The sequence below is a fragment of the Populus euphratica genome, unplaced genomic scaffold (genome assembly GCF_000495115.2).
Source record: "Populus euphratica unplaced genomic scaffold, PopEup_1.0 scaffold1.1, whole genome shotgun sequence".
Taxonomy (NCBI): Eukaryota; Viridiplantae; Streptophyta; class Magnoliopsida; order Malpighiales; family Salicaceae; genus Populus; species Populus euphratica.
In genome coordinates, this window is record NW_011499845.1 from 4,352,529 (window position 1) to 4,377,834 (window position 25,306).

The 25,306-nt window shown below is 33.6% G+C and overlaps 3 protein-coding genes and 1 long non-coding RNA gene across 5 annotated transcripts; 2 read left to right on the top strand and 2 right to left on the bottom strand.

Annotated features, from left to right (window-relative positions):
* The first annotated feature begins 485 nt into the window (after positions 1-485).
* LOC105122587 (PAPA-1-like family protein / zinc finger (HIT type) family protein) lies at positions 486-3,748 on the top strand. 2 transcript variants are annotated; one of them, XM_011021801.1, is made up of 6 exons: positions 486-758; positions 1,650-2,556; positions 2,706-2,806; positions 2,886-2,975; positions 3,066-3,193; positions 3,368-3,748. In XM_011021801.1, exons 2-6 carry the CDS (start codon positions 1,752-1,754, stop codon positions 3,510-3,512), a joined length of 1,269 nt encoding a protein of 422 aa, XP_011020103.1. In that variant the 5' UTR covers positions 486-758; positions 1,650-1,751; the 3' UTR covers positions 3,513-3,748. The 2 variants fall into 2 exon arrangements, with proteins under 2 accessions (XP_011020103.1, XP_011020110.1); XM_011021808.1 differs by having other exon boundaries at positions 1,712-2,556.
* A 308-nt stretch (positions 3,749-4,056) lies between these two features.
* On the bottom strand, positions 4,057-6,293 carry LOC105122611 (ubiquitin-conjugating enzyme E2 32-like). Its single transcript, XM_011021831.1, has 5 exons — positions 5,982-6,293; positions 5,769-5,900; positions 5,559-5,643; positions 4,864-5,027; positions 4,057-4,795 (listed from the first exon to the last, which is right to left on the bottom strand). The coding sequence occupies exons 1-5, from the start codon at positions 6,090-6,092 to the stop codon at positions 4,355-4,357; spliced, it is 933 nt and encodes a 310-aa protein (XP_011020133.1). The 5' UTR covers positions 6,093-6,293; the 3' UTR covers positions 4,057-4,354.
* Positions 4,057-24,733, bottom strand: LOC105122617 (uncharacterized). The gene is made up of 3 exons (XR_841720.1): positions 24,720-24,733; positions 17,902-17,911; positions 4,057-4,324 (listed from the first exon to the last, which is right to left on the bottom strand). It is a non-coding gene; the product is annotated as an uncharacterized LOC105122617 (long non-coding RNA).
* On the top strand, positions 14,001-18,547 carry DOX1 (Peroxidase superfamily protein). The gene is made up of 10 exons (XM_011021818.1): positions 14,001-14,230; positions 14,326-14,589; positions 14,897-15,046; positions 15,191-15,324; positions 15,900-16,113; positions 16,241-16,386; positions 16,520-16,747; positions 17,092-17,294; positions 17,607-17,850; positions 18,122-18,547. Exons 1-10 carry the CDS (start codon positions 14,111-14,113, stop codon positions 18,345-18,347), a joined length of 1,929 nt encoding a protein of 642 aa, XP_011020120.1. The 5' UTR covers positions 14,001-14,110; the 3' UTR covers positions 18,348-18,547.
* Positions 24,734-25,306: the final 573 nt, after the last annotated feature.

Genomic DNA, 25,306 nt, shown 5'->3' on the forward strand with positions numbered 1-25,306 from the left:
GGCAAAAAGTTATGGGTCCGGGTTGAGTATGAAAACTAGTTTACTCAATTTAAAACCGACTTGAAATAAATATATAATTCATCTTGAAGTTTTGAAAAATTATATGTATATCAAATTAATTATGAACTAAATAGTTATAATTATAGTATTCATGTTTGAGTTATAAATTGAGTTTAAATATGAAAAATTTATACCGATTAAGTTTTTAAAATAAATAAATAATTATTTTAGATTTAAATACAATTATAAATAGCATAAAACTCGAACCCATAAATATCCATAGCACACAACTTGGTTGAGGTACCTAAAAGACAGCCAGGGAAATATTTTTACCATTAAACGAAAGTAAAAACAAAAGATTGCTGGTGGACCTTCTCCTTGGACTAGTGTAATAGTCTTATGAAATCATATGGGCTTTGTCTGGGCCTCTTGGTGTATTAAACTCCCTACTTGTAAAATTTACGCTTATGAAGAAATTTAAAAGTAGTGGAGAAGCAAGAAAAGAGAAAACAAAATGGAGCAGATAAAGAGTTCCAGTTCCAGTATCCTTTACTATAACCAGCCTAAGAATGGCATAACTCCCTGTCTCGCACTAACCCCTCATTCATTTTTAACTGGATCAAAACATCTCCATTTTCCCAGAAGGAAAAGGAGACTCACATAACCCCCCCTCTCCGAAAGGCTTTCCCCGTAATCACCAAAGTACTTGTCTTTTTGGGGCCCTCCTTTTCTAGGGTTTCAGTTGGCTTCTTTGCTAGGTAAGTATCCACTACATTTGATGGTTTCTTGTTGCTATCTGATCTTTTTCTTTGCTGCTTTGAAATGGGTTTGCTTTGAAGTTCGATTTTGATGTAAAAAGAAGGAAGCTATCTTTTTTCTTCCTAAAGAAAGCTGAAACTAAAAAGATTAGTTCTTCCATGTAAAAGAGAGTTGTTTTTAGGTTTGGTCATTCGACTTAAGATTAAAAGTGAAAAAAAATTAATTGAAATTTAGATGTCATTGTGAAGAAGAGGGAATCTACTTGTTTGATTGTTTCTTTTTCCCTGTTTGGTTGCGAGAAAATAAAGGACAATGAGAAGAAAACCTGGACTTAGTTTCATGTTTATGCTTATTTCTTTACCAGAAATGGAAATGCGAGGTTCTAAGCAAAATGGTTTCAAGGATTGTCTTTGTTTATTGTTTTCCCGCTAAATATGTTTGAAGTTGAAGTACCTAGTCTGTAGGGATTTTCTTTGATGAGTTACTTCCCTTAGGTTTCGTTCATTATGCTCTAAAAGTTTTTAATAGCTTATAATGTTGGGCCTTACGGAACAGCTTAACCTTTTGAGTTGAGACGATTCCTTGAAAATATTTTAGTTTAGTTCCAGCATACCGTGGCTATGTTTTTTAAGATTTTTGGAGTTTGGATTTATTCTTTGATATATTGTGTTCTTTTTTATTTTTTATTTTTTTGGCCGTTGTTCATTAAAAGAAGTCTCTGTTTGGTGTGTATGAATTATCTCAATTCACTTTGCTTGCCACTATTTTGAATCTTACTATTCCCTTTCTCTAGTATTCAACGAAGTTCTAGTCGAGCGTTTCACATGGTTAAATGTTTAGTTTTTGCTCAGCTGGAATTTAAGTAATGCTTCTATGCGTTTAATCCTCAGGTGTGGTGACTTGTTGCTATTGCAACCCTGTGATCTTCTTGCTCGCATTCTGCTTTTTATAGGAAGCAATCCACAGTAACAGTTTGCAAATTTTAAGTTAATATGGAAAATTTAAATGGGACTCATTCCGCTGGTCTTGGGTCCACAATAAGGAAGAAGAGGAGTATTATATCTCGTCGGCCTTGTTCTGATCTGCAGAAATTTCTACAGACTTCTACTTTGCTGTCATCCTCTACACAGTTTTTGAACTGTGGACATAATGAGGAACAAGTAGCATCTGGTTCAGATGGATTGAGAAGTGAGAAAAGACTGAAGAAGCTTAAGCTCAAGTTTGGTGGTGTCACTCATACAATACATGCCAAGCCAGCAACAGAATATCCTTTCAATGGCGGGTCTTCACTCACAAAATCTGATCAAGGTTTTGATGCTTCTCGGTCTCCAGAGAAGTTACATGTTCAGGATTCTAGTTTTAGAAAGGGCAATTCTTCGGGAAGAAAGATGTCTGGTGAAAGTATCTTTGTAAATGGAACATCCCATTTTGAAGCAGTTCGCAAGAGTAATAGAGTTCTTAAGAGTTGTGCAATGGATGTGGAATTTGATGAAGATGGTGACATAGATGAGGAAGTACGTTACCTTGGAAGACTCAATGCTTATAAGAAGAGAAGAAGGGGGGTATCAATGGTTTCAGATGGTAGGCAAGATGATAAGGACTTTGTGCAAGAGGAAGAGCCTACATCAGAGGATGAACCTAGATACCAAAGCAAGAGGCTGGGATATGTTGGAGGAAGGAATGAATCAACTACAACTGCACATAAGCGGGCCCGTCAGACAGCCAAAGATGATTTTCTTGTGCCTGGTGCCAGTCTTCTTGAGTTCCCGAATGGTTTACCTTCAATCCCTCCTAAAAGTGAGTGTTTTTCTGTTTCCATGTTCTTTGCACCAGTCTCATTTACAGCTTGCAAGGGAATGATTGAAGATAAAACTAGTTTACACCTCGGGTGCTAATGGCTTGTTGCTAAACCTAATTTATTTCCTTTTTTGGTGTATTAATGGCAGAACAAAAGACTAAGCTCTCTGAAGTAGAGCAGCAACTAAAGAAAGCTGAGGCTGCACAAAGGCGTAGAATGCAATCAGAGAAGGCAGCAAGGGAGGCTGAGGTTTGCTAATCATACCATATGTTAGTTCTATAACCTCTTGGCAGTGGATGGGAAAACCGTCTAACTTTGTATGTTTTAGGCTGAAGCAATCAGAAAAATACGTGGCCAGGATTCTGGAAGAAAGAAGAAGGAAGAAAAGATGAGGAAACAGCGTGATGAAGTGGTTCAGGTACTTGGAAAATAGACATGCAACTTTTACCTTCTCCTTCACAAGGTCTTTAGCAGCATTTGAATCAAGAATAAATTTTACTTGGTGCAGGCGAAGGCTGCCAAAGCTGATGCAATTGGGCCAAATACTGTCAGATGGGTCATTGGCCCCACTGGAACTACGGTTATTTTCTCTGATGACATTGGTTTGCCACGCATATTTAATTCAGTGCCATGCAGGTACAAGTTCACCCTGTCATCCCTCCAAGTATTTTCTTTAGAATGCTACGTAGACCGAAAACTGGCATTTTGTTTTGCTCTGTAGAAATGCAAGAGCTTACATTTTGTCGACATTTAAATATAATTACTCTTATCTGTTTTGTGTTATTTTCAATGTGGTGTTTTGATTTGCAGTTATCCTCCACCACGTGAAAAATGTGCGGGTCCAAACTGTACAAATGCATACAAGTATCGCGACTCGAAGTCAAAGCTTCCCCTGTGTAGTCTCCATTGTTACAAGGCAATACATGGAAAGATGCAACCTTTAATTACCTGCTGATATAACGACTGCTCTTTCCTGGTCACTGAATGATATCGAGGACAGTATTTTGTAACTTTGTGTCGTGGCAAAGACAGCATGATTAGTTTCCATGTGAGATCGGCATGGTCAAATATGATCTATGGCATTCCTTTGTCATATATAATTCTCTGTCAAATATAAATGCACCCAATCATTGAAAGAGAACTCTATCATTGTCCAGTTAAAGTAAAAAAAAAAATGTGTGTGATTGTCCAGTTACATTGTTTGGTCTGGGAGGGAGATGAGTGTCATCAGAGAGGTTAATTATGGCCGTCTCAGAGAATGGTTAAGGCTCAGTTGGTTGCAGGCTAGCCTTGATTTATCTGCTTTAAGCATGCATGCTTGCGCACTTGTTCCATCCGTGGCATTCCTACGGTTGAAGCTGGCCACGAAAGGAAAATTGTGATTCTGATAACCATGTTGATCAGGGACCTATGATGCGTACAGGAGGGTGGCTTCTGTTAATTGGAAATGTTTGTTAACCTGGATTAATGTTAATACAATAGGTCCAAACGAGTAAAAATGAAAATAAATCATGCTGCATGAATATTATTAAAAGACACACTCGAACAGTTAGATGACCTTCCAAAAGCAATTCCAGTAATCGCTCCAGAAACGGACGCATCTACAACAATCAAATATAGATATACTAAAATACTTCCAAACTTGTCAATGCAAATGAGTTGCTCATCCACATTATTAATTACAATAATGGTGCATGTCAATCGGATCATAACATATACTGCGAATACAAACAATCCTGGTGTAAAAATGACATAGATTCCCTTTTTCTATAAATTGTTTCATAAAAATCACTATACCTAAGATCCATCCATGAAGACGGCACCATATCCACTAGATTTCATAAACTTCTTCAGCAAAAGAACCACAATTGCAATGGCGAGTCCAACAGCAGCCCATGTGAACAACCTATCATCGGCTGGTTTTTGAACCCTAGTCACTTGCCTTTGCGGTATCTGATCGCTTGAACATTTAGCAGGAACCTCTCTTGATGCACTGGTTCCAGCAGAACTAGGGTTCGCAGTAATGTGAGCTTCAAGCACTTCTTCAAAGACCCTCTCGCCCACTTCCTGAATTTCACCAACAGCTGGATTTGGAAGGTCTTCAGCAGCAGTTGCAGCCCCAGCATCTTGGGGACTTTCCTGGGTTTCACACACACTGTTGTTAGGGTGTTCTTCAGAACCCTGTGCAGGGTTTGGTTGAGGAACAGATGGCGCCTTGCTAAGCATGTATTGATGAATCTGTTCATCAAACAGTTCATTAGCACATAATGTAACAAATGACAATACACTACGAAACAATCACTAACCTCATCAATGAGTTTTTGACGTTCAGGGGTCCCAAATCTCGGGGCTGCTTCACGAGATTTAACAGCTAAAACACGCCTTTCCTCTTTCTTGTAGTCTAGCGAGCCCAACGCACCATTCGGGCTGGTGGGCATGAATGCAATAAGTGCTACTAGAGCTGTTCTTACTGCCAAACAGAGTAATCAATATCATGAAACATCAGCCGTATGCCAAGCTATTGAATCGATACATTCTAACTTCTAAAAACAATCAGATGCTCATGTGGTTGAGCAATTAGACCTTCATAGGTGAAGAAAAGGCAACCTCAAAGATAACATTTACACCCGGAATGATTTTCATTCCGGTACCCCAAGTCTAATTCCTTTTCCTAGTTAACATAACAAATATGACCACAGGCCAGGTCTTCATTAACATGAAGTAAACAAACACAAAGAAATCTTAGTTCTTCAAGTAAAACAGATAGACACCAACAAACATTTTCTTCTTCAACCCAAGCCTAAATATGGCCTCATCACAGGCGGCATATCAAAATCAATCTCACTCGCACACCTTAATTAACTAATACTTTTAACGATAATTCGCCTAAACCTATTCACTATAACAGATTTAATAAGATTGTTACTGTTGCATCCTGATACTGTAGCTATCTATACACATAATAATTTGGTAAAGCCAACAATAACTATTAAAAACGTACCACTCCATGACGGCTGCCAATGCTCAGGATGATGATTTGATATGCTTAAGCATATCTTTGTCTGCGTTTCAAAACGCCCATTTGGCTGCCAAAAAAAAAAAAATCCAACAACAATAACAAACAATTCAAAAAATCCATTAGCCCTATAAAAATTTCCAAAAAGAATTTTAAAAAGAAAGGTTTTAAAAAGGTATTTTCCATTGTTAATACCGTCAGCAACATAAAAGAAGGAGGCTTAAATGGATACTCGGCAGGCAACTGAATCCTCCCATGATAAATCCCTCCTTCAAATTCAGTCTCTCCTGGTCCTCTTATAGCAAATTGCCATTCAAATATATTCTCCTATTATATAATAAAAAAACAAAATAATAAAGATTAAAAAACCCGAAATTAATAAATCATTGATATTCAAATTGAACATACCTCAAGAGGGAGGCTCATGAAATCATCAGATGGGTTCGATTGCATCTCTTTAACTTCCTGTAAAATCCTCTTCACAGCTGGATTTTTCAGATTATACTTGTCCTCGGCCATCGCTTTTTTAGATCGACTGATCTAATCGATCCACGACCACAACCGCCGGTTATATGGAGAGAAATTAAGGTCTGTAGACGAGAATGGAGGGTTGAAAGTATATTAAGGAAAGGAAGACGAAATAGATATCTGCTTGTTGGTGTTGGAGCTGGAGTCGATGGAATGCCCGTTGAAAAGATATTAATGGGATAAGTTAAAACGATTCAAAAGTAAAAATAATAATAATAATTTAAAGTTAAAGTTAAAGTTTTTTTTTTTAAATACGATTCAACCGTGATGCAAGCACCAATTTTGAGAGCTTCTGCTGACACGTCGTTCGACTCTTAACAGGTTGCGTGGCTTTCAGTAATTGGATAAGGTTTGTCTTTCATTATCAGTCTGCCCAATAGAAATTCATTCTGGTGCTTGAAGGAATTGTCTTCCTGGACTGGGCTGTAGTGAGTCGGGCTTTAGACTGAAAGGAAGGGCTGGTATGGATTTTTTTGTTACTGTTCGAAGTTTTAGCATGCATATAGTTCTCGGGACAGAGATCTTAAATCACGAGTTGATAATTTGAAGCCCTTTTCTTCGACAGTGCTTATTTCGATTGGTTTGATGCTCGAATTGGGCGTGACAGTCCAAACAGGATGATTGCAAAATCAACGTTCATTCGTCAAGAAATCAGAATTTGTGGCCACCGAGGGGAGGAAAGGAAGATTCGGACTGAGCAAGCTTGATGTTCGGAAGACATTCTTCGCTCGTTTTGCGGTTGTGGAAACAGAACTGCGCAAGTCATCCTTATACCAAGCAAGCATATGCATACGATGTTTAACTTGTTGCGAATATATTTATAAATCTGATAGATTTGACCAATTGCATGAAAAAAATTGATCACATTAAACGCGTAACTTAACAAAAATAACTATAATTTTAGATTTAATTATAATTTTAGATTTGATTATCGGATAATATTTAAATTTTATTAAATAAATTTACAAATCACGCTCTCTACAAAGAGTTGAGTTGCCATAACCAACTGAATTTTGTTAGACCCTCAAAGTTTTTGTTATTTTAAATATTTTAATTAATTTTAGATTTTAATTACTTTTTTTATTTAACTTTAGATTTTTCTGGTTAGGTTGATTTTAAACCTTTATATAAAATATAATAAAATATAAAATGTGGACGTGTTCTTTTTTTATTAGATTATTAAATCATAAGCTTTTCAAAAAGACATCTGAGTTTTTTCCTCATGTTCTCTATGATTACATGACCTTAGAACTTGGAAATTTTATTTATTTTTATTAACACGTAATCATATGCATATGCTTATATTATATTTTATACTTGTTGTGTTTGAAAACCTTCGTTCAATTAACCTCGTCGACTTCAAGTCCGCATCATATCTTTGGTCCTCTGCTTAGCTGGTTAAGGTGTAAGCAACGAATTTTTGTGTTTAAGATTTTTTTCTTTTGTTAAATTTTCTTTTCCATTTTCAATTTCTTTAATGTCGTCGTTATAGTCGACAATACAAGCATAGCAGTCAAAGTGAATTATGTTCATTGACAATTTATGCCGTTACGTGGCCGTTTAGGATTGAGGTGGCGTTAGCTTTTGATCCCTTTTTTTTTTATGAAAAATATCAGAAAATATTAATATTTAAAAATATTAATTTTTTTTTAATTTATACCCAAAAATTCTAAGTTTAATTGTGACACTTGACTAAAAAGAATATTTATAAAAATATTAAAATTACATAATTTAAATTTAAATAAGTCCGGCTTCAATACCAAACTCAACAGCTTTGAATATAGGTCTAAATACAAGTTCATATTATAAAAATACAATAATTAAAAAAAATAAAAAAAAACCAACACAAAAAACTAATGAAAAAAATTTAAATTAGCGGGGTTAAAAAAATCTAAATTAGCGGGGTTAACTTTTTAAATCAAGTTAACTCATCAAAGCTTAGATTCATATCGTGAAAGTTTGATAACTAAATATAAAAAAAATTGACGAGTTAACCCATAATTAACTGGGCTAACCCATCAAATCCGGGATCTGTGTCATAAAAGTTTGATAACTTAATAAAAAAATTGAACAATAACAAACTAAATTAAATAAAAAAAAATTAATTAAAAAAATAAAAGGCATCAGCCTTTTACTAATGAGAAAAAAGAAAACAAATTGAATTAATTGGGTTAACCCACCAAATCAGATTAACCCGTCAAACCTGAGATTCTTGTCATGAAAGTGTGATAACTAAATAGAAAAAAAAATAATATTAATAAAATAAATTAAAAGAATATTAATTAAAAAGAAAAAAAGTAAAGAGGAAAAACCTACAGGAAAAAAAAACTAATAAAAAAAAGAAAAAAAATCTGAATCAACTGGGTTAGTCCGCCAAACCAGGTTAACCTATCAAATACAAGATCCGTATCATGAAAATCTAATAATTACTCAAAAAAATTTAATATTAAAAAACTACAAAAAAAACTAAAAATATTAGTTTTTACACTGTGGACTGCACGATGCAGTCCACGGTAAAAGACTTAAAAAGAAATTATAGACTTAATTGGGTTAACAATTCAAACCAGGTTAATCCGTCAGACTTGATATTTGTGTCATGAAAATTTAATAATTAAATAGAAATAAATTTAACATTAACAAACTAAATTAAAAAGTAAAAAAAAAATCCAGGTTAACTTGTTAAATCAGGTTAACATGTTAAACTTGGAATTCGTGTCATGAAAGTCTGACAATTAAATAAAAAAATTAAACAAAAAAATTTATTAAAAAAAATATAAAAAGAAAAGCAAAAAAACCCCATAAAAACATATAAAATAAAAATAAAACAATTAAATACAAATGAAAACAAAATAAAAAATAAGAATAAAAACAAATAGCTCATAGTTTTCGAGCACTGATATATGTTATAATAATATAATATATAAGCATAAAGAAAATGAAAGGTGTGGGGAAAAACTATAATAATTTTCCCATGACATTTAAAATATTAGTCAATAAAACTATGGTTTAATTTGTGTATCCTCGTAAATATAAAGTTATTTTTGGATGCTTTTCTTGAACCACAAAAATTTGAAACACATTACTATTTTTTATTTTTTTTATTTTATCTTTGTATCGTTAAAAATACCTGATCATTTTAACCTTTGCAGTTGCTCTTGAACCACAAAAAGAGAGACACCCCAGCATGCATTTGTTTCACAAAGGTCTGGTTTTGCCTACAAGAAACACTCCGTCAAATCTATACAAGTCGTCCCTGCAAAGTTTGGAGAGTTTTCATAGCCAAATCTTCATGTTTTCTTGAAGCCAGCATCTCCTTGGGTGAGTTCGAGTTAAGTTTGATTAGGCAATGTTTCCGTAGATCTACAAGCGTTCTTTCCATCTTATATTTCAGCTTCAAATTATGACTCGATGTTCTCTAGAGACAAACATGCACAGGGTGAAAGTAAAGGGCTGATAATTTAATGGTATAATAAAAGTAATTTTTTAATGCTGCATTATTGTATTTATAACATGTTAATAATTCAATGCACAATAATGTAATTAAAAAATTAATAAAAATCCTTTTAGTCATCTTTCAACAACTTTTTATTCAACAATAATTTTAAACTTGATTTTAATTAAACACATATTTTACTTCAATTAACCACAACTAAAAATTATTTTTAAAAAAATTGTAGTTATAAAAACTATCACTATTTTTTTAAAAGCTATAATTATAAAAACTATCATAATAAAACACACCGTACATATTCTTATACTCCATGGCCGTGGGAGGCTCGGTGTGTGTGTTTTAATTGTTCTTTATAAATAACAAATTGATGAATCAAGATTTTATTAATATATTTTTATATATCTTTACCAATAAATATCGAATCAATAAAAATATAATAGTGTAAATCTCTTTATATATCTTTACCAATAAATATGAATCAATAAAAATATAATAGTGTAAATCTTTTTAAACTCTTGAGTGGAAGTGCATGCCCAAGTGGAAGTATGTTGGGCCTGATGCTAACTAAACTAATGCTAACTAAACGTGACCCTTAGGTGGGCTTGAAAGTGTGTCGAGCCTAGCATTGGGTGGATTTAAATATATCATAGATTATCATTTCCCCATCTTTTAGCTAAAAAAATACATGGAATATAATTCACAATACAACTCAAAATATCACAAAGATAGAGTTATATTTTAGCCTTTTTTTCTCTATAAAAAAACAAAATTAATAAGTTATAAATACATTATAAGATATCCAAAATAAAAGTTTATAATTTTCATTTTCTATTATATATATATTTTTAAAACATGTCTCTCTGAAATATTATTATATTTTTTCTCTCTAAAAAAATACTTATTTAAATATCAAAGAGTTACCACCTTCACAAAAAAATATTTTTTGTAGGTATTAGCCATTAGTCATCTTAGCTTACCAAACACCAAATCCATGCTATTAATGATATTGGGCAGAAAGAATGAATAAAATTATTACGATCAATTAATTAATCGATTATCCAATTCAAAAGTTTTCTAGGCTACTTAGATTTATAGGACATCATCGACAACATTGTCTATGGAAAAACTTATTAAAATAATTTTTGTAGTTAAAAAATTCACAATTAATCCTCTAACTTTATATTTATACTAAATGTAATTCCCAAGCTTTGATAATTTTCTTATTAAATTAATGACAAGTTCCCACTCTTGCAAATTTAATTATCTTTCCTGAGTGAAACAATTCAAGGAATTGAAGATTTTGGATTAAATATATATTTATTTCTAGGACATTTCATGTAGCACAACCAATGCACACTTACATTAAAACATGAAATAAATTAATTTATTATCTTGAACATTCTTATCTAGTAAAAATTTCAACAACTCACTTGTTAGTTACAAATTTTTACTTAGATCGTATTAATAATCTAAGAGCAAAATTAAACCTCTTCACTCTAATAAATCTTAACACTAATAACAAGTTTTAATATTCGTAACAACACACAAAGCAAAGTGTGAGTTAAGCATGGATTCTTTATCTCATCAATCATGGTTAGGTAACTTTGGTTTTTATAGTTAAAATTATGTTTAAATATGTTTTCAAAATGTAATTAATTTGAAAAAAATATAAAATTAATAGTTTTTTAATATTTTGATTGTGCTAATATAAAAATAAAATTAAAATATTAAACAAAATTAAAATGATATTTTCGAATAAAAACTTTTTTGAAAAACATTCGAGGACTAATTACCAAACGCACGGTAAAAGGATGGATAATATCGTGGTTTGATTGTCACTGGATTAAAATTATTTTGGGGTGCGGACGGGGTAGGCTATCTAATATTTAAATTCCAAATGTCATCACGAGAATTGAACTGGCAAGAGGATAAAAAAAAAAAGAGGCGATGATCTGGCTAGTTAGTTCTTTTCAGTTTTCACAGAAGGCGTATTTGAAGCTAGCTAGTTAGCTATCATAATCCCTTGCAGTTTCCTGTCCCAGATCATTGGCCCACGATCAATAAAGTACAAATAAAATCGCCCTTGAAAATTATACATTTTCTTAAACTCAAGGGGTGATTAGGGGTGCGCAGGATTGTAGTGGGAAACCATTTGTCTGTGTATTTATGAAGTTGGTAGGGAAAGGATCAAATCAAGGGGTGATTAGGGGTGCGCGGGATTGTAGTGGGAAACCATTTGTACGTGTATATGTGAACTTGGGAGGGAAAAGATCAAATCAAGGGGTGATTAGTGGGGGTACGGGGGTTCGCAGGATGAGCTGCATCGAGCTGGCGGGGAGGCCAATCAAGGCCACTCACCCCACTGCATCATGTATTTTGAAATATAATTGTGATTATTTATTATAATAATATTTTTTATTTTTTAAAAATTATTTTTAATATTAGTGCATTAAAATTATCTAAAAATATTAATTTAAAATAAAAATAAAAATAATTTTTTTAATTTCTTTTAAAATCAGTTTTAAAATGTAAAAATAAACGAGCCGACGCTAGAATCCAGTGGTGGCTGTAATGTGTGATTTATATATAGATGGTTGCAATAGTATAGTAACAACAACGATAAGTACAGACCATTCTCGCCCGCCCTTCTGGAAAAATAGCTAGTTTAATTTTCCAAGGATGAAGATGGACCGAGTCATCCAGTTGATGGCTGTAGATTACGTGGGGAATAATAATCTGTAACTTGGACCTTTATTCTTTAATCGGCGCGCCAATACTGAGAGGAGTTGATAGATAACATTGTTAAAGCATGCACGCATAATAAAACTAAAAAGGCATGGTGGCTGTTTTCTATAACTGAGTTTCTAGATTCAGACATGATTTTTCAAACTTAATTTATTCTTACATGAAATTCACACAAAAAAAGGAAAATATTCAACTATGTTAAAAAGTTGAGTTTTTTTATTAAAAAAATTAACACCCTGTCTAAATTTATTTAAAGAAATAAAATAAATATATAACAAACTTTGGAACAATTTTGCCAAAACAATTAAATTTTTTTTAGAGATTTATAGTAGTCTAATTGCCGCAACAAAATATTTTTAATCAAAATATTACTCAATATTGTGCTAGATTAAGATTGCGTTTGGTATTTCAGAAATTTTTATAATTGTGACTTGAAAAATACAAATTTTTAAAAATATAATTAATTGTAATTAGTTAGATTTAGATATTTATTTAGTAAAAATTATGATTAAGATTTATAAGTAATAAAAAAACACGTATAAAATATTTAGATAAAACTATGGTTAAATTGATCTAGGTATTAATATTACCAAAAAAAACATGTAATTATTTTTTAATTTTTAATTATATTAATTTGCATTTCATTAATATTAAATTTTACAAATCCGATTATTATCCGATCATGGAAGAGTTTAGAGAATACTGTGTAGATCGATTATGGAAGAGTTTAGAGAATACTGTGTAGATGATTACTCTGGTTTCTCTATTGATCAAATCCGATTTCTTTATTTTTTCGCCTTTTCTTTACAAACAGTAGGAAACAAGCAAGGCAAAGACTTTTATGGTAACCCTGGGCAGACATTAGAACTTGCTTGTTTAGGATGAGAAAATAAATAAGTAGTGGCTCCAATATTAGGGAGCGGAAGAGTAATGTTACATGCATAAAAAGAAAAACATACAGCACGTCTTGCGGCATTACTAAGAAAATTTAAGAACTCTTACTAATAAAAATGCATGTGGCATTTTCAATTTAAATTTATGTGGAACCCGCTTCACCTAGCTCAATTTTATTAGCAAGCAAACAAATATTAACTATGGTTCACCGCAACCATGAAATTCACCACGTGAGCTCTGTTTATTTTTTAATTTTAAAAGTGTTTTTAAAAAATTTAAAATTTATTTTTTTAATTTTTGTTTTAAATTAATATTTTTTAAATTTTTTTAGATCTTATCACAAATAAATTTTAAAAATAAAAAAATATTTTAATATATTTTTAAATAAAAATACTTTAAAAAATAAATATAACCATTCAGTCCTTTTTGGAAAGCCGCCCTTATCTTTTATTTGATTTGATTGTTACTTTTTAATCTTGCGCTACCATTCCAACTAGAAAATGTTTCTCCATTTTTTAAAATCTTACAACTCTAAATTATTAAAAAAATTAGGTAACGATTCTTATGGAGAAAACTCCAAGACTTTGAAGGTTTATATATTTATTATTTCCCTTCTGAAAAATATCTTACAGTGTTGTTTAATTATATAAAAAAAATATTATAACTAATAAAAGTCAAAGTAAATTAAAAGTACTAATTTAAATAGAAAAAAATAGTTTTTAAATTTAATGTAATGATGTTGAAAACGAAAAAAAAAAAATCTTATGGTCGTTAAAGTAATCATCACAGATGAATGGAGGTAGCACATCGATCATAGCCGCCCCTTTCGGTGACATCACATGGGCAGGCATGTAATAAATAGGCAAGGTGGGCTTGGAGATCTCACTTGCTCGGGAACACAGTTTCTAAAGAAGCAAAAATGTTTCGGCTAACAGAGTTGATAAAAAAATTATCAAGTGCATCTCTTCATCGTTTCATCCACCAAGACTTCCATGAAGTTGTTGATAGGATGACCATTATTGATGCTTTTCTTTTCCTGGTAAAACCCTGCTCCTCCTCTCTCTCTCTATATATAGTGCATGTTTAATTTTTTAATCCATGATAAATATTAGTATTTACATTTTATTCCTGCAGATAGTGCACTCCATTGATAAGTTGGGGATATGGCATCGGTTGCCTGTATTCTTAGGCCTGCTTTATTTGACTTTACGGAGGCACCTTCACCAGGAGTACAACTTGTTCAATGTTGGGAGATCCCCCACCGGAGTTCGCTATAACCCAGCAGATTATCCGTACAGAACAGCCGATGGAAAATATAACGAGCCCTTCAACGAGGGTGCAGGAAGCCAAGGAACTTTCTTTGGAAGAAACGTTCTCCCAGTAAATCAACAAGATAAGGTACGTATATGTATATATATGTTCCTCATGATTTCCCCTAAGATATGGTAATGACAATTATAATTATTATTTTTAATTAAATGATCCCGGGTTTAGATTTGTAAATTTTATTTCAAAGATGTTCCAGTAAAAGAGATATTGTAAAAAGCAGAAAAATATAATAATAATAATAATAAATTTTCTTCAAGAAGACGTTAATTTTTTTTTTATGAATTAACAATATAAGATTTATCTATATGTATTCATAAACACGATCATTTTTGTCAAGCGCATCCTCTTCTTACATCATGGCATCAAAATTATGTAGCTAAAGAAGCCAGACCCTATGGTCGTTGCCACAAGACTACTAGCTCGGAAAAAATTTATAGACACAGGAAAGCAATTCAACATGATAGCAGCTTCATGGATTCAGTTTATGATACATGACTGGGTTGATCACATGGAAGAAACTGAGCAGGTACCTCATGAGAGTTTATAATATGTGTTTTATATATATATATATATATATATATATATATATATATCACAATATAGAACAAAGATCAGATATTTGACGAGCTGATGTTTTTCTTCTGTACCAATTGTAACTAAATATTTGCAGATTGAGCTTGTTGCACCAAAGCAAGTTGCGAATCAATGTCCACTTAAATCTTTCAGGTTTTACAAGACTAAGGAAGTCCCCACTGGATTCTGGGAGATCAAGAGTGGAGCGTTGAATATTCGCACACCTTGGTGGTATTTTTCGATGCTTAAGTGAAAACAGCTTAATCAAAAGGATTTCAAAACTTTCCTAATTTTAATGGGTTCAATAAATAAAAACCACAGTGGACACATGAGTGAGCTAGCTCCATTTAGATTTCCACATTCTGAGATGCTAAAATGCTCGTTGTGTTCTATTTCTTGAAAATAGGGTATTTAAGAGAGACATTTAATTTCATTTTTTTTGGAAGATATATATATGTATATATATAATCTTAAAAACAATTAATTTGGGAAGAAAACGATTCAAATACAAGCACAATATTGCAATTTATAGGAATTTTGTACAATCATTAATTTCCATGAAAACGTCCATGGAGGTTTTTTCTTTCTTTCTAAATAATGACTCCAACTTGTTACGGTTGTTAAATAAAACTTTTCTGCAGCAATCCAAAGAAGATATTATTGCACGAGAAACACTAAATTCTAAATCCAACAAGAATTTCATCATAGAACAAATCTCCTTCTAGATAGCAGCGGTCACAATATTTTTCAAAATAGTCGGTCCAAAAAAAAAAAAGAACTTGATATACTCTAAGAAATACATGCAGGGATGGAAGTGCTATATACGGGAGCAATGAAAAAAGGTTGCATAAGGTTAGAACTTTCAAAGATGGGAAGCTCAAGATATCTGAAGACGGCCTTCTCCTTCACGACCAAGATGGGACTGCTGTTTCAGGAGATGTTCGCAATAGTTGGGCAGGTGTTTCCATTTTGCAAGCCCTCTTCGTTAAAGAGCATAACGCAGTTTGTGACACCCTCAAGGTTTGTGTGTGCATGTACTGTGTGTGTTTTTATCACATTCATAAGGAATACTCGGTTGCATTAATTTCATTTCTTGAAATTAAATTTTTATCCATAGATTATTTGATTTTATACGCTGCATGTTTAGGGGGAATATAAGAACTTGGGAGACGAAGAACTATACCGGTACGCAAGGCTAGTGACTTCTGCTGTAATTGCAAAAGTTCATACCATTGATTGGACTGTTGAACTTCTCAAAACTGATACACTATTAGCAGGGATGCGAGGCAATTGGTATGTGAACCTCCAGCTCCGAGAACATGGGTTGCTGGGAAAAAATTTCCAACAAATTTGTACTCTCTGTACAGCAAATTAATATCAGCCATGATACGAATTTAATTTATTGTCCTTCGTTTCTGCTTTGTAGGTATGGGTTGTTGGGGAAAAAATTCAAGGACACGTTTGGTCATGTTGGAGGAGCTATCTTGGGAGGTGTTGTGGGTCTTAAGAAGCCTGAAAACCATGGGGTCCCATATTCATTAACTGAGGAGTTTGTCTCTGTTTACAGAATGCACTCACTTCTCCCTGATTACCTTCAGCTTAGAGACATATCAGCTGTACCCGGCTCTCACAAATCTCCTCCTTCGACTGACAAGTAAAATTCAAGTTGCCTTTTATTTTGATAAAATGGATTGGACATCCCTTTCCCCTTTCTTTCTTTCCTTTTTCTTTTCAAATAATATATAAATAGATAAAATACTTTAAAGGTACTTAAGGAAAGCATGCTGATTATAAAAGAAGCAGGAGCAAAAGCACTCTCCTATAATTAACCTTTACTACTCTTTTTGAGATAAGACACACACACACACATATACATACATACATGTATGTATGTAATTATAATGTATTTTAGACGTTGTTAATTAGTGTATTTAAAAAGAAGGATGATAAATATGGAGAAAAGTTCTGTTGATGTTGATTTCGTGCATGCACGCGCAGGATACCTCTGCCAAGTTTGATAGGTCGTGGAGGAGAAAAAACATTATCTGGAATTGGATTTATCAAACTTATGGTTTCAATGGGCCACCAAGCTTCTGGGGCATTGGAACCATGGAATTATCCCATGTGGCTCAGGGACGTCGTAGCACAGGATGTTGATGGTATGGACCGGCCTGATCATGTAGACCTTGCCGCTCTTGAAGGTAACGCTAACCAGTCATATGATCGTATTGTGAATATAGAAACTATTCAAAATTGAATATTTCATGGAATTATAATTCCATGTTTAAGAAAATTTTCTTATACTTTTACAGTCAACTCCTTCGACATTAAAAGTATTTTGGGGTACAAAAAGTTAGTATTTTGAAAAATTTGATGTTTTTTATAATCTTATGATTCTTCAGGAAGTCATTGTAAATATTTACATTTGTATTAATACGCCTAACGCATGTAAATAACGTGGAGCTAATGTACATATATTTTGTTTGATCAAATATGAATAAATCGTCGCTCAGTTTACCGGGACAGGGAGAGGAATGTTGCGAGGTACAATGAGTTTCGTAGGGCTCTACTAATGATACCCATCTCAAAATGGGAAGATCTAACGGATGATCAGGAGGTGATAGAAGCTCTTCATCAAGTCTATGGTGATGAAGTGGAAGAGCTCGACCTTCTAGTGGGACTCATGGCAGAGAAGAAAATTAAAGGATTTGCAATTAGCGAGACTGCTTTTATTATATTCCTTGTCATGGCAACCAGGTAAATATCTTATATTTGTCGTAAGATGCGTGCATGTTGAGGCAATCTAACCCCACTTCCTCTTATTAAATTATTTTCCAGGTGATGCTAATTCATGCCCATTTATTTCAACGTCTGGAAAAATTATTACAAAAGTATTTAGACATGTAATTTATAAGTAGAAGTTACCTTTTTCCACAAAACAATATATCAATCACTTGTTATTATAATTCCTACGATCCACCATATATATCATGAGTTTTGATGACCCGAGGGGTTCGTGGACATGCAGGAGGCTAGAGGCAGATAGGTTCTTCACAAGCAATTTCAACGAGGAAACATACACGAAGAAAGGATTTGAATGGGTGAATACAACAGAGAGTCTGAAAGATGTCCTTGATCGTCATTATCCAGAAATGACTGCAAAATGGATGAACTCAGCAAGTGCTTTCTCTGTTTGGGACTCGCCTCCGCCTTCTCCCAATCCCATTCCTCTTCTTCTTCGAGTTCCGAAGTGAAACCAAGCCCATCAATATCCATTCTCGCAATCATGTGTGTTATATATAACAAAATAAAATGCTCTGGCTAGATTTCGTTTGGGGCTTGGGATGGCTCAGAGATTTTTTTATTATTAATAATAATATTCCTTCTTGTGTGTTACCTTGGAAAACAGCAGTGTTATGTCTCAATATAAATAAATAAAGAAGGAAGTTTCTTATTCAGGGTTTTTACCTCTAGCTAGTTCCGTACAAAATTGAGCATTGTGGATCAAAATAAGGGGAATTGATTTTTACCACGTTAAGAATGCTATGCTTCTTTAAATTTCCAGGAAAGGTTTGCGAACGGATTACAAGTTTAACTAGTCTAGAGTGTTGTTACGAGTTTAGATTGATGGAAGGAACTTAGCAGCAACAGTTCGTCATTGTTTAGCATATTTTAGCATGTGAAGATTAGTTAGCTGGTTAAGAGCTAGTTGCATGAAATTACTAGATAGTTAGAAGGAGAGTTCATTGTATAAATAAGAATGTATGAGAATGGTGAAATCCAGGCAATAAGATTTACATTTTAGCAGTGTAAGCTGTTAGTTCTATCTCTCTCTCAATTTATTCAACTTCTCCCTCGATTTTCTTCTAAACTCTTGTAATTTGGTTCCAAGTGCGAGTCTTTGCCAATCTCTTTTTTAAGCTTGAATTGGTAATTGGGTGGAAGGGTAGTCGCAGTGCAATATATTCTCTTTCTGCCTGAAGTTCATTTGCGAAGAACAACAAGCAGTTGATCAATAAATCTGAATTTCAATAGGCAGGACCAATAATATCTGGCTGTGTAAAAACAGTGTGTTTACTCGTCTTGCCATGACGCTGATTTATTTTATAATATGGCTTCGCAGCCGATAGAGGTCAGATATCATGTGGCCATGACTTTGTCCAACCTCTCTACTTTTCAATATCAGATCAGGTTTATTTTACACCAACAGAGAGTTGAAAATCTAAGCGAAACTGTTGGCCTTCATTTTACCTTCTATACTGTTTAGTTAGAGTTTTCAATGGAACAACAGTAATTTTTAATTAACACCAATCTTTTTATTGGATCGTGTAGTTAATCAACATCTTGTCTCTACTCTGTTGGTTATAGCCTTTGCATTTGTTGGCTGTATTTGTATGGATCGTTTGGAAAGTTCTTAATCATGAAACTATTGTTTTAATTTCAGCCATTGTTGTTTTGTGAGATCATTCAAAATGGGGCCCAAAAGTATGGAACCAGGGGTGCTAGCTGCCTCTATTACATCAACCTGTCAGCATCCAGTAACCATGCTTGATTACATTTAGTACGAACCTTGTCAACGCACCATATTAATATAATGAGAAATCCCCCCACTGACAGGGCATTTCGTGTGGGATGTCTAAAACTGTTCTGTTTTCTTGTCCACCTATTGCTATGGTTTTGATCAATCAACAAAGCCAGTATACCTTGTCATAAATCAATATACACAACTAGAATTGAGAAACTAAATTGAGAGCTAGTTTTCCTCCCAAGAGTTCAGTTTTGTGGCGTGTGATTATGGAGGGAATGAAGAGGGAAATATGAAGTGGATGACTGGGGAAGAGTTTGGAAATGGTGGTATTGATTGTTTTTCCTTTGATTAGGTACTCGCTCACAAAGAGCCTTAGAAGGAGGATGCATGTTATCCAGGTTTGAGCTACAAGAACAGCAGAAAGAGCCAGTTTCAGATTACAGACGGTTTGAAGATCTAAAGTCTGATGACTTTTATCCACTGTTTCAGCATGTTCGAATCAAATTGCTATGCTTCGAGAAATCCAGGAGGCCCCGAGAATCAAAATGAACGTCCGTTTTCGTTATCCACACTTGAGCTGCTTAAGGATTATACAAGCGGTCGTAGAAGTTTGAACATTGAACCAAGCAACGCAATTTGGCAGGCCAGAAGTTGTCAACTGAAGAAAACATGAGAATTGCTGGTGTTAGCCCCATGCTCAACGATCCTTTTGATCTTTCTTTCTCTTGTCTTTCAGATGAGGAGACAAAAAAAAGTCGAGCTTACTGAATCCCTTCTGGCTTCTGCTGAAAATGTAGCCAATCAACAATATGACAGTGCCAAAAGATTGCTAAATCAATGTGATATCTTCTCTTCCAATACTGGAAATCAAATTCAAAGAGTAGTTTATTGTTTTCCCGAGGCTCTTCGAAAGAGAATTGATCAAGAAACTAGAAGAATAGCATCTCGGGGTCTGGAAAGTTAGCCATTTGATATTGACGAGGCAGTGATGATTTCGAGCCCCACTATCCAGGCATGCCACGAAGGAATTCCATTTTATCAGGCTCCACACTTAGCTGGAATCCAAAGCTATTGCAGAGAATATAGCTGAGGCCAAGACGATTCACGTAATTAATGTGAATTTTCGGAACGGGCTGCAGTGGACAGTCTTGAGGCGCTTTAGCATCTCGAAATGAATGCCCTCTCGAGCTTCTCAAGATAAGTTCTGTGGGGACTAATTCAAAGCAACTTATTGAGGGTGCAGGTAACCGTTTAAAGAGTTTTGATCAGACAATCAACATACCCTTTTCCTTTAAGATAGTTATGGTATTAAGATATGCTTGATCTCCAAGAGGATCTCTTTTGAGTTAGATGCTAAAGAAGAATTAGCTGTATACTCTGAATATGCACTAGCCTGATTGTGCAATAAAATCTGCTGGATCATTTAATGAAAGTTATCAGAAGTATCAATCTTAGTATAATGGAAATGACTGAAGCAGAGGGAAATCATAACTCGAGGGTCTTTCTCTATCGTTTCATTGAAACTGTTTTTTACTCCAGTGCATAACTTGATTTCGTTGATGAATGCATGGAACATGATAATCCAGCTAGCGAGATGATTATAGAATCAAATATACCTAGGTGAAGGAATCAGGGATATTGTGGATGATGAGGGAAAGAACGGGAAGATTCGAAATGTGAAGATAGATGCATGGAGAAATTCTTCGCACAGTTTGGCATGGCAGAGCCAGAACTGAGTGAGGCATCCTTGCATCGAGAAAACTTTGTTATTAAAAAAAATTGCTTTTGGGATTTCTTGCACGTTTGATATGGATGAGAAAAGCCTGCTTATTGGATGGAAGGGCGCCAATTCTTTCACTTTCTACTTGGAAGTTCATGCCATAAGAACAGTAAGGAGCTCTTGGTTCAATTACCCACAGAATCTAGCAGTTACTTTCTTGGAGGAAAAAATCCCGTTATATGAAAATTACTGGAATGATCAAAGTTAGGAATTTCTAGTTTTGTCGGTTTAGGCCAATCAAAATGGATAAATAATTTTTATTTTCATCTTATCACTTGGATTAGAGCAAAAACTGACAAGCGTCCGCTTTTATCATTTTAAATTATTGATTTTTTTTAGATTAATATAGGTGTTCGGGTCAGTTTGTACACATCACGATTAATTCCAGAAATCTGAAGTTAAATTATTGATTTTTTTTAGATTAATATAGTTGTTCGGGTCAGTTTATACACATCACGACTAATTCCAGAAACCTAAAGTTAAATTATTGATTTTTCTTTGTTCTCTTGTGGTGATAGTTCTTAACTATTTTTTGTTTCTTATATTAAACTGAATTCTTGAGTTTGTTTACATTTTATAATAACACGCAAAAGCAGGGCCCACGCATGGATAATAGTAAGCTGATGTCACGGATCCTTTTATTTCAATAGTTAGTTATAATTTAGTGTTTATTAAAACTAATTAATTAATCCCTCACTTGCTCTGCTCCGTGTATCATGAAAATTTAAAAAATATATATATATATATATAATGTTTTTAATAGTTTTAAATTGTTTTGATGTTAAAAATAATTTTTTAATATTATTTTAATATATTTTTTAAAAAATATTTTAAATATATAGACTTTTTTTAGGCAAAGGGCATTTCACGACCATTTTTTTCTCTTTAATTAACGTTATTCAGCCAATAAGACGCTGAATGGAAAATTGCCAACTGGGCCCAGTATATTTAAAATTGTCAGGCCCAGCCCAGAAAGGTACCAGTAGTCAACCTAATTTCAATCTTAACCCCACTGCAATTTAAAATTGGGTAAGGTCCTGCACTGGAAAAAAGATTTGATACAGAACTCCATATAGCAATCCTCTTTATATCCCATCACTTTTTGTCCTTTACCTGACTGTTACATGCGGGCATGTAGCATGGGCATGACATTGACAAGTTACATGGAGATTTTTTTATGACAGGTAAGTACTTAAACCAGGATAACAGGCTCAATATGACCGTTGAGAATTGTTGATTTCCAATCTGTAGTTCTCCTTTTAGTTTTGATCATTCACATGAAGCTACGCTGGCTGTCAGTATCTGTCAACATGGTCATTGTTGTTTATTTAATTCCTATGTATGTTCTTTAGTTCGGTGTACTTTCCTGGCTAATCTTTTAAGGATGTATTTGTTTTAAACGTTCTTATATTATGATTTCGGCGTGAATCTGGCTTTTCAATACAATATGTAGTTTCCAGCCATTGTTTCAGCCTTGTAAGAATTGATATATCTGGAAAATATTGTGTTATATCCAAGTTTTTGCGTGCAATGGTGCAAGCAGCCTTGATTCCTTCAACATCAAACGACTGTAATTGATAATCTTAGCCAAGTATCAGAATATGTCACAATACAATTCCGCTAGTTCAGTCATACCTTGAGATGTCACCCTTATTGAACACCAATTAGTACCTTGACAGCAAACTGCGAGCTTGTTTTCAATTTGAGATGGAGAGTGAAAAAGTTACCTTACGAAGAATTCGATTTCGCTGGAGGCCGAGATGATTTCTGGACAACGTATACAAGTTTTGAGAACAGGGAAGGAGACAACACACAAGAAGAAATTCATTTCTATAAAGCTGATGAAGAATGGGGAGAGTAATGGAGCGTTGATCCCCAAGTTCAAGCATGTCTCCACCACTTGAAACATGAAGAATTAAAGATGGAATGAGGGGCCTTATTGAACCCAAAAAGGAAAAGCAACTCCCATTTTCATCAGCTTCACTTGAACTGTTAAAAAATCATGCCGACGGTCTCAAGCAATTGAACAGCGAAAGACATCTTGAGCCAATCAATGATAAATTGTTCACAGGGGTAGTGAAGCGAGAATTGTCAACTGAAGAAATCGTTAGGATTGCTGGAGAAAGGTTTATCCAGTCTTCCCAAACTGTCGATGTTGACATCATTCATCCGTTAGATCTTTCTTTCTCCTGATGAGGCTAAAAATGTGGAACTTGCTGAAATTCTTCTGTCTTCTAAGGTGAAAGTAGGCAATCAGTAATTTGACAGTGCAAGCAGATTCCTGTGACTCCGTGATTACTTGTCTTCCAACACTGGATATTCAGTTCAAAGATTAGTTTACTATTTATCCGGAGCTCTGCAGGAGAGAATAAATCGAGAAACAAGCAGAGCCGCATCAAAAGGCTACATAAAAGAGACGTCTTTCAATATCTATGAGGCAATGATGGCTCCAAGCCTCAGCATCATGGCATTTTACGAACAAAATTCCTTCTCCCGATTTTCACACTTTGCTGGAATTCGAGCCATTGTTGAAAATGTGGGGGAGACAAAGAGAATTCTCATACTTGATCTTGAAATCAGGACTGGACTGCAGTGGACACTCTTTATGCAAGCTTTGGCATCTCGAGGTGAATGGCCCGTTGAGTTGCTCTAGATAACTGCTGATGGAAGTACTTCAAACTTCAAAGCAATTAATGGAGGACACAGGTAAGAGGTTAATGAGTTTTGCTCAGACCATGAACCTGCCCTTTTCTTTTAACGTGGTTATGGTATCAGACATGCGGGATCTCAGAGAAGATCTTGAGCTTGATTCTGAGGGAAAAAAGGCTGTATTTTCTGAATTTTTCCTGACAAGCTTGATTGCACCACCGAACCGGCTGATTCCTTAATGATAGTGATCAGAAACATCAATCCATGTGTAATGGTGATAATAGAAGTTGAGGGAAATCACAATTTTGACTGCCTTGAAACTGTTGTGAATTCCAATTGGTAATGTTTTAATTTTTATTTATTGGGGCTAAATATGTTATTATAATATTTAATATGGTTAAATAAATTATCTATATCTATAAGAAAATATTATATTATTAAAATAAAAATAAAAAAAGATATAATGCAAATATATACAATAAAAAAAAAGATATAATGCAAATATATACAATAATAGGATTACATTCACTATATTTAACTTACATCTCTTATTGATGTACTTGCAATTGTTATCATTATCATTCTCTCTTTTTATGTTTTTTACTTATCATTTTTTTTCTTTACTCTTTAGATTATACCTTTATTTATAAGTATTAATAACAAGACAACTTTACTATAAATTATAAAATTAATGGTAACAGAACATAAATTATATTATTTTATTAATAAATAATGTAATTTATTTAATAATTACCCACCTATCATTGCAACCTATCATTACAGATTTTAACAATAACAATCCTCTTTTAGAATAGAGCTCTGCCACATAATTTGTAATATCCTAACAGAAACTTGTATGGAACAAGATGATCCAAACAAGATGTTTATAGAATCAATATTTGTTGGCATCAAAAAAAATTTGGCCGCAGAGAAGAAAGAGGGGAACACATGTAAGCTAAGATGTTTGCAAGAAATAATTTATTTTGCTAGAAGATCGTAAGTAGACCTTAAAAAAATGGAGAGATACATGTTTATAGTATAAGATATAATTTTTGAAATATAGCTGTTGTAAAATAAATCCGAGATGAACTCATAATATTAAACCTGCAATTAAAAATTTTATTTGTAACAATTAGACCTTTTTCACCGTTAAAATATATTTTTTTTTAACTTTTATCTTTCAAAAACAGCTTTGTTTTTCCTTTGAAAGAATTAAAACACACAGCAGATCTATAAAAATCAACACTAACTAGCGT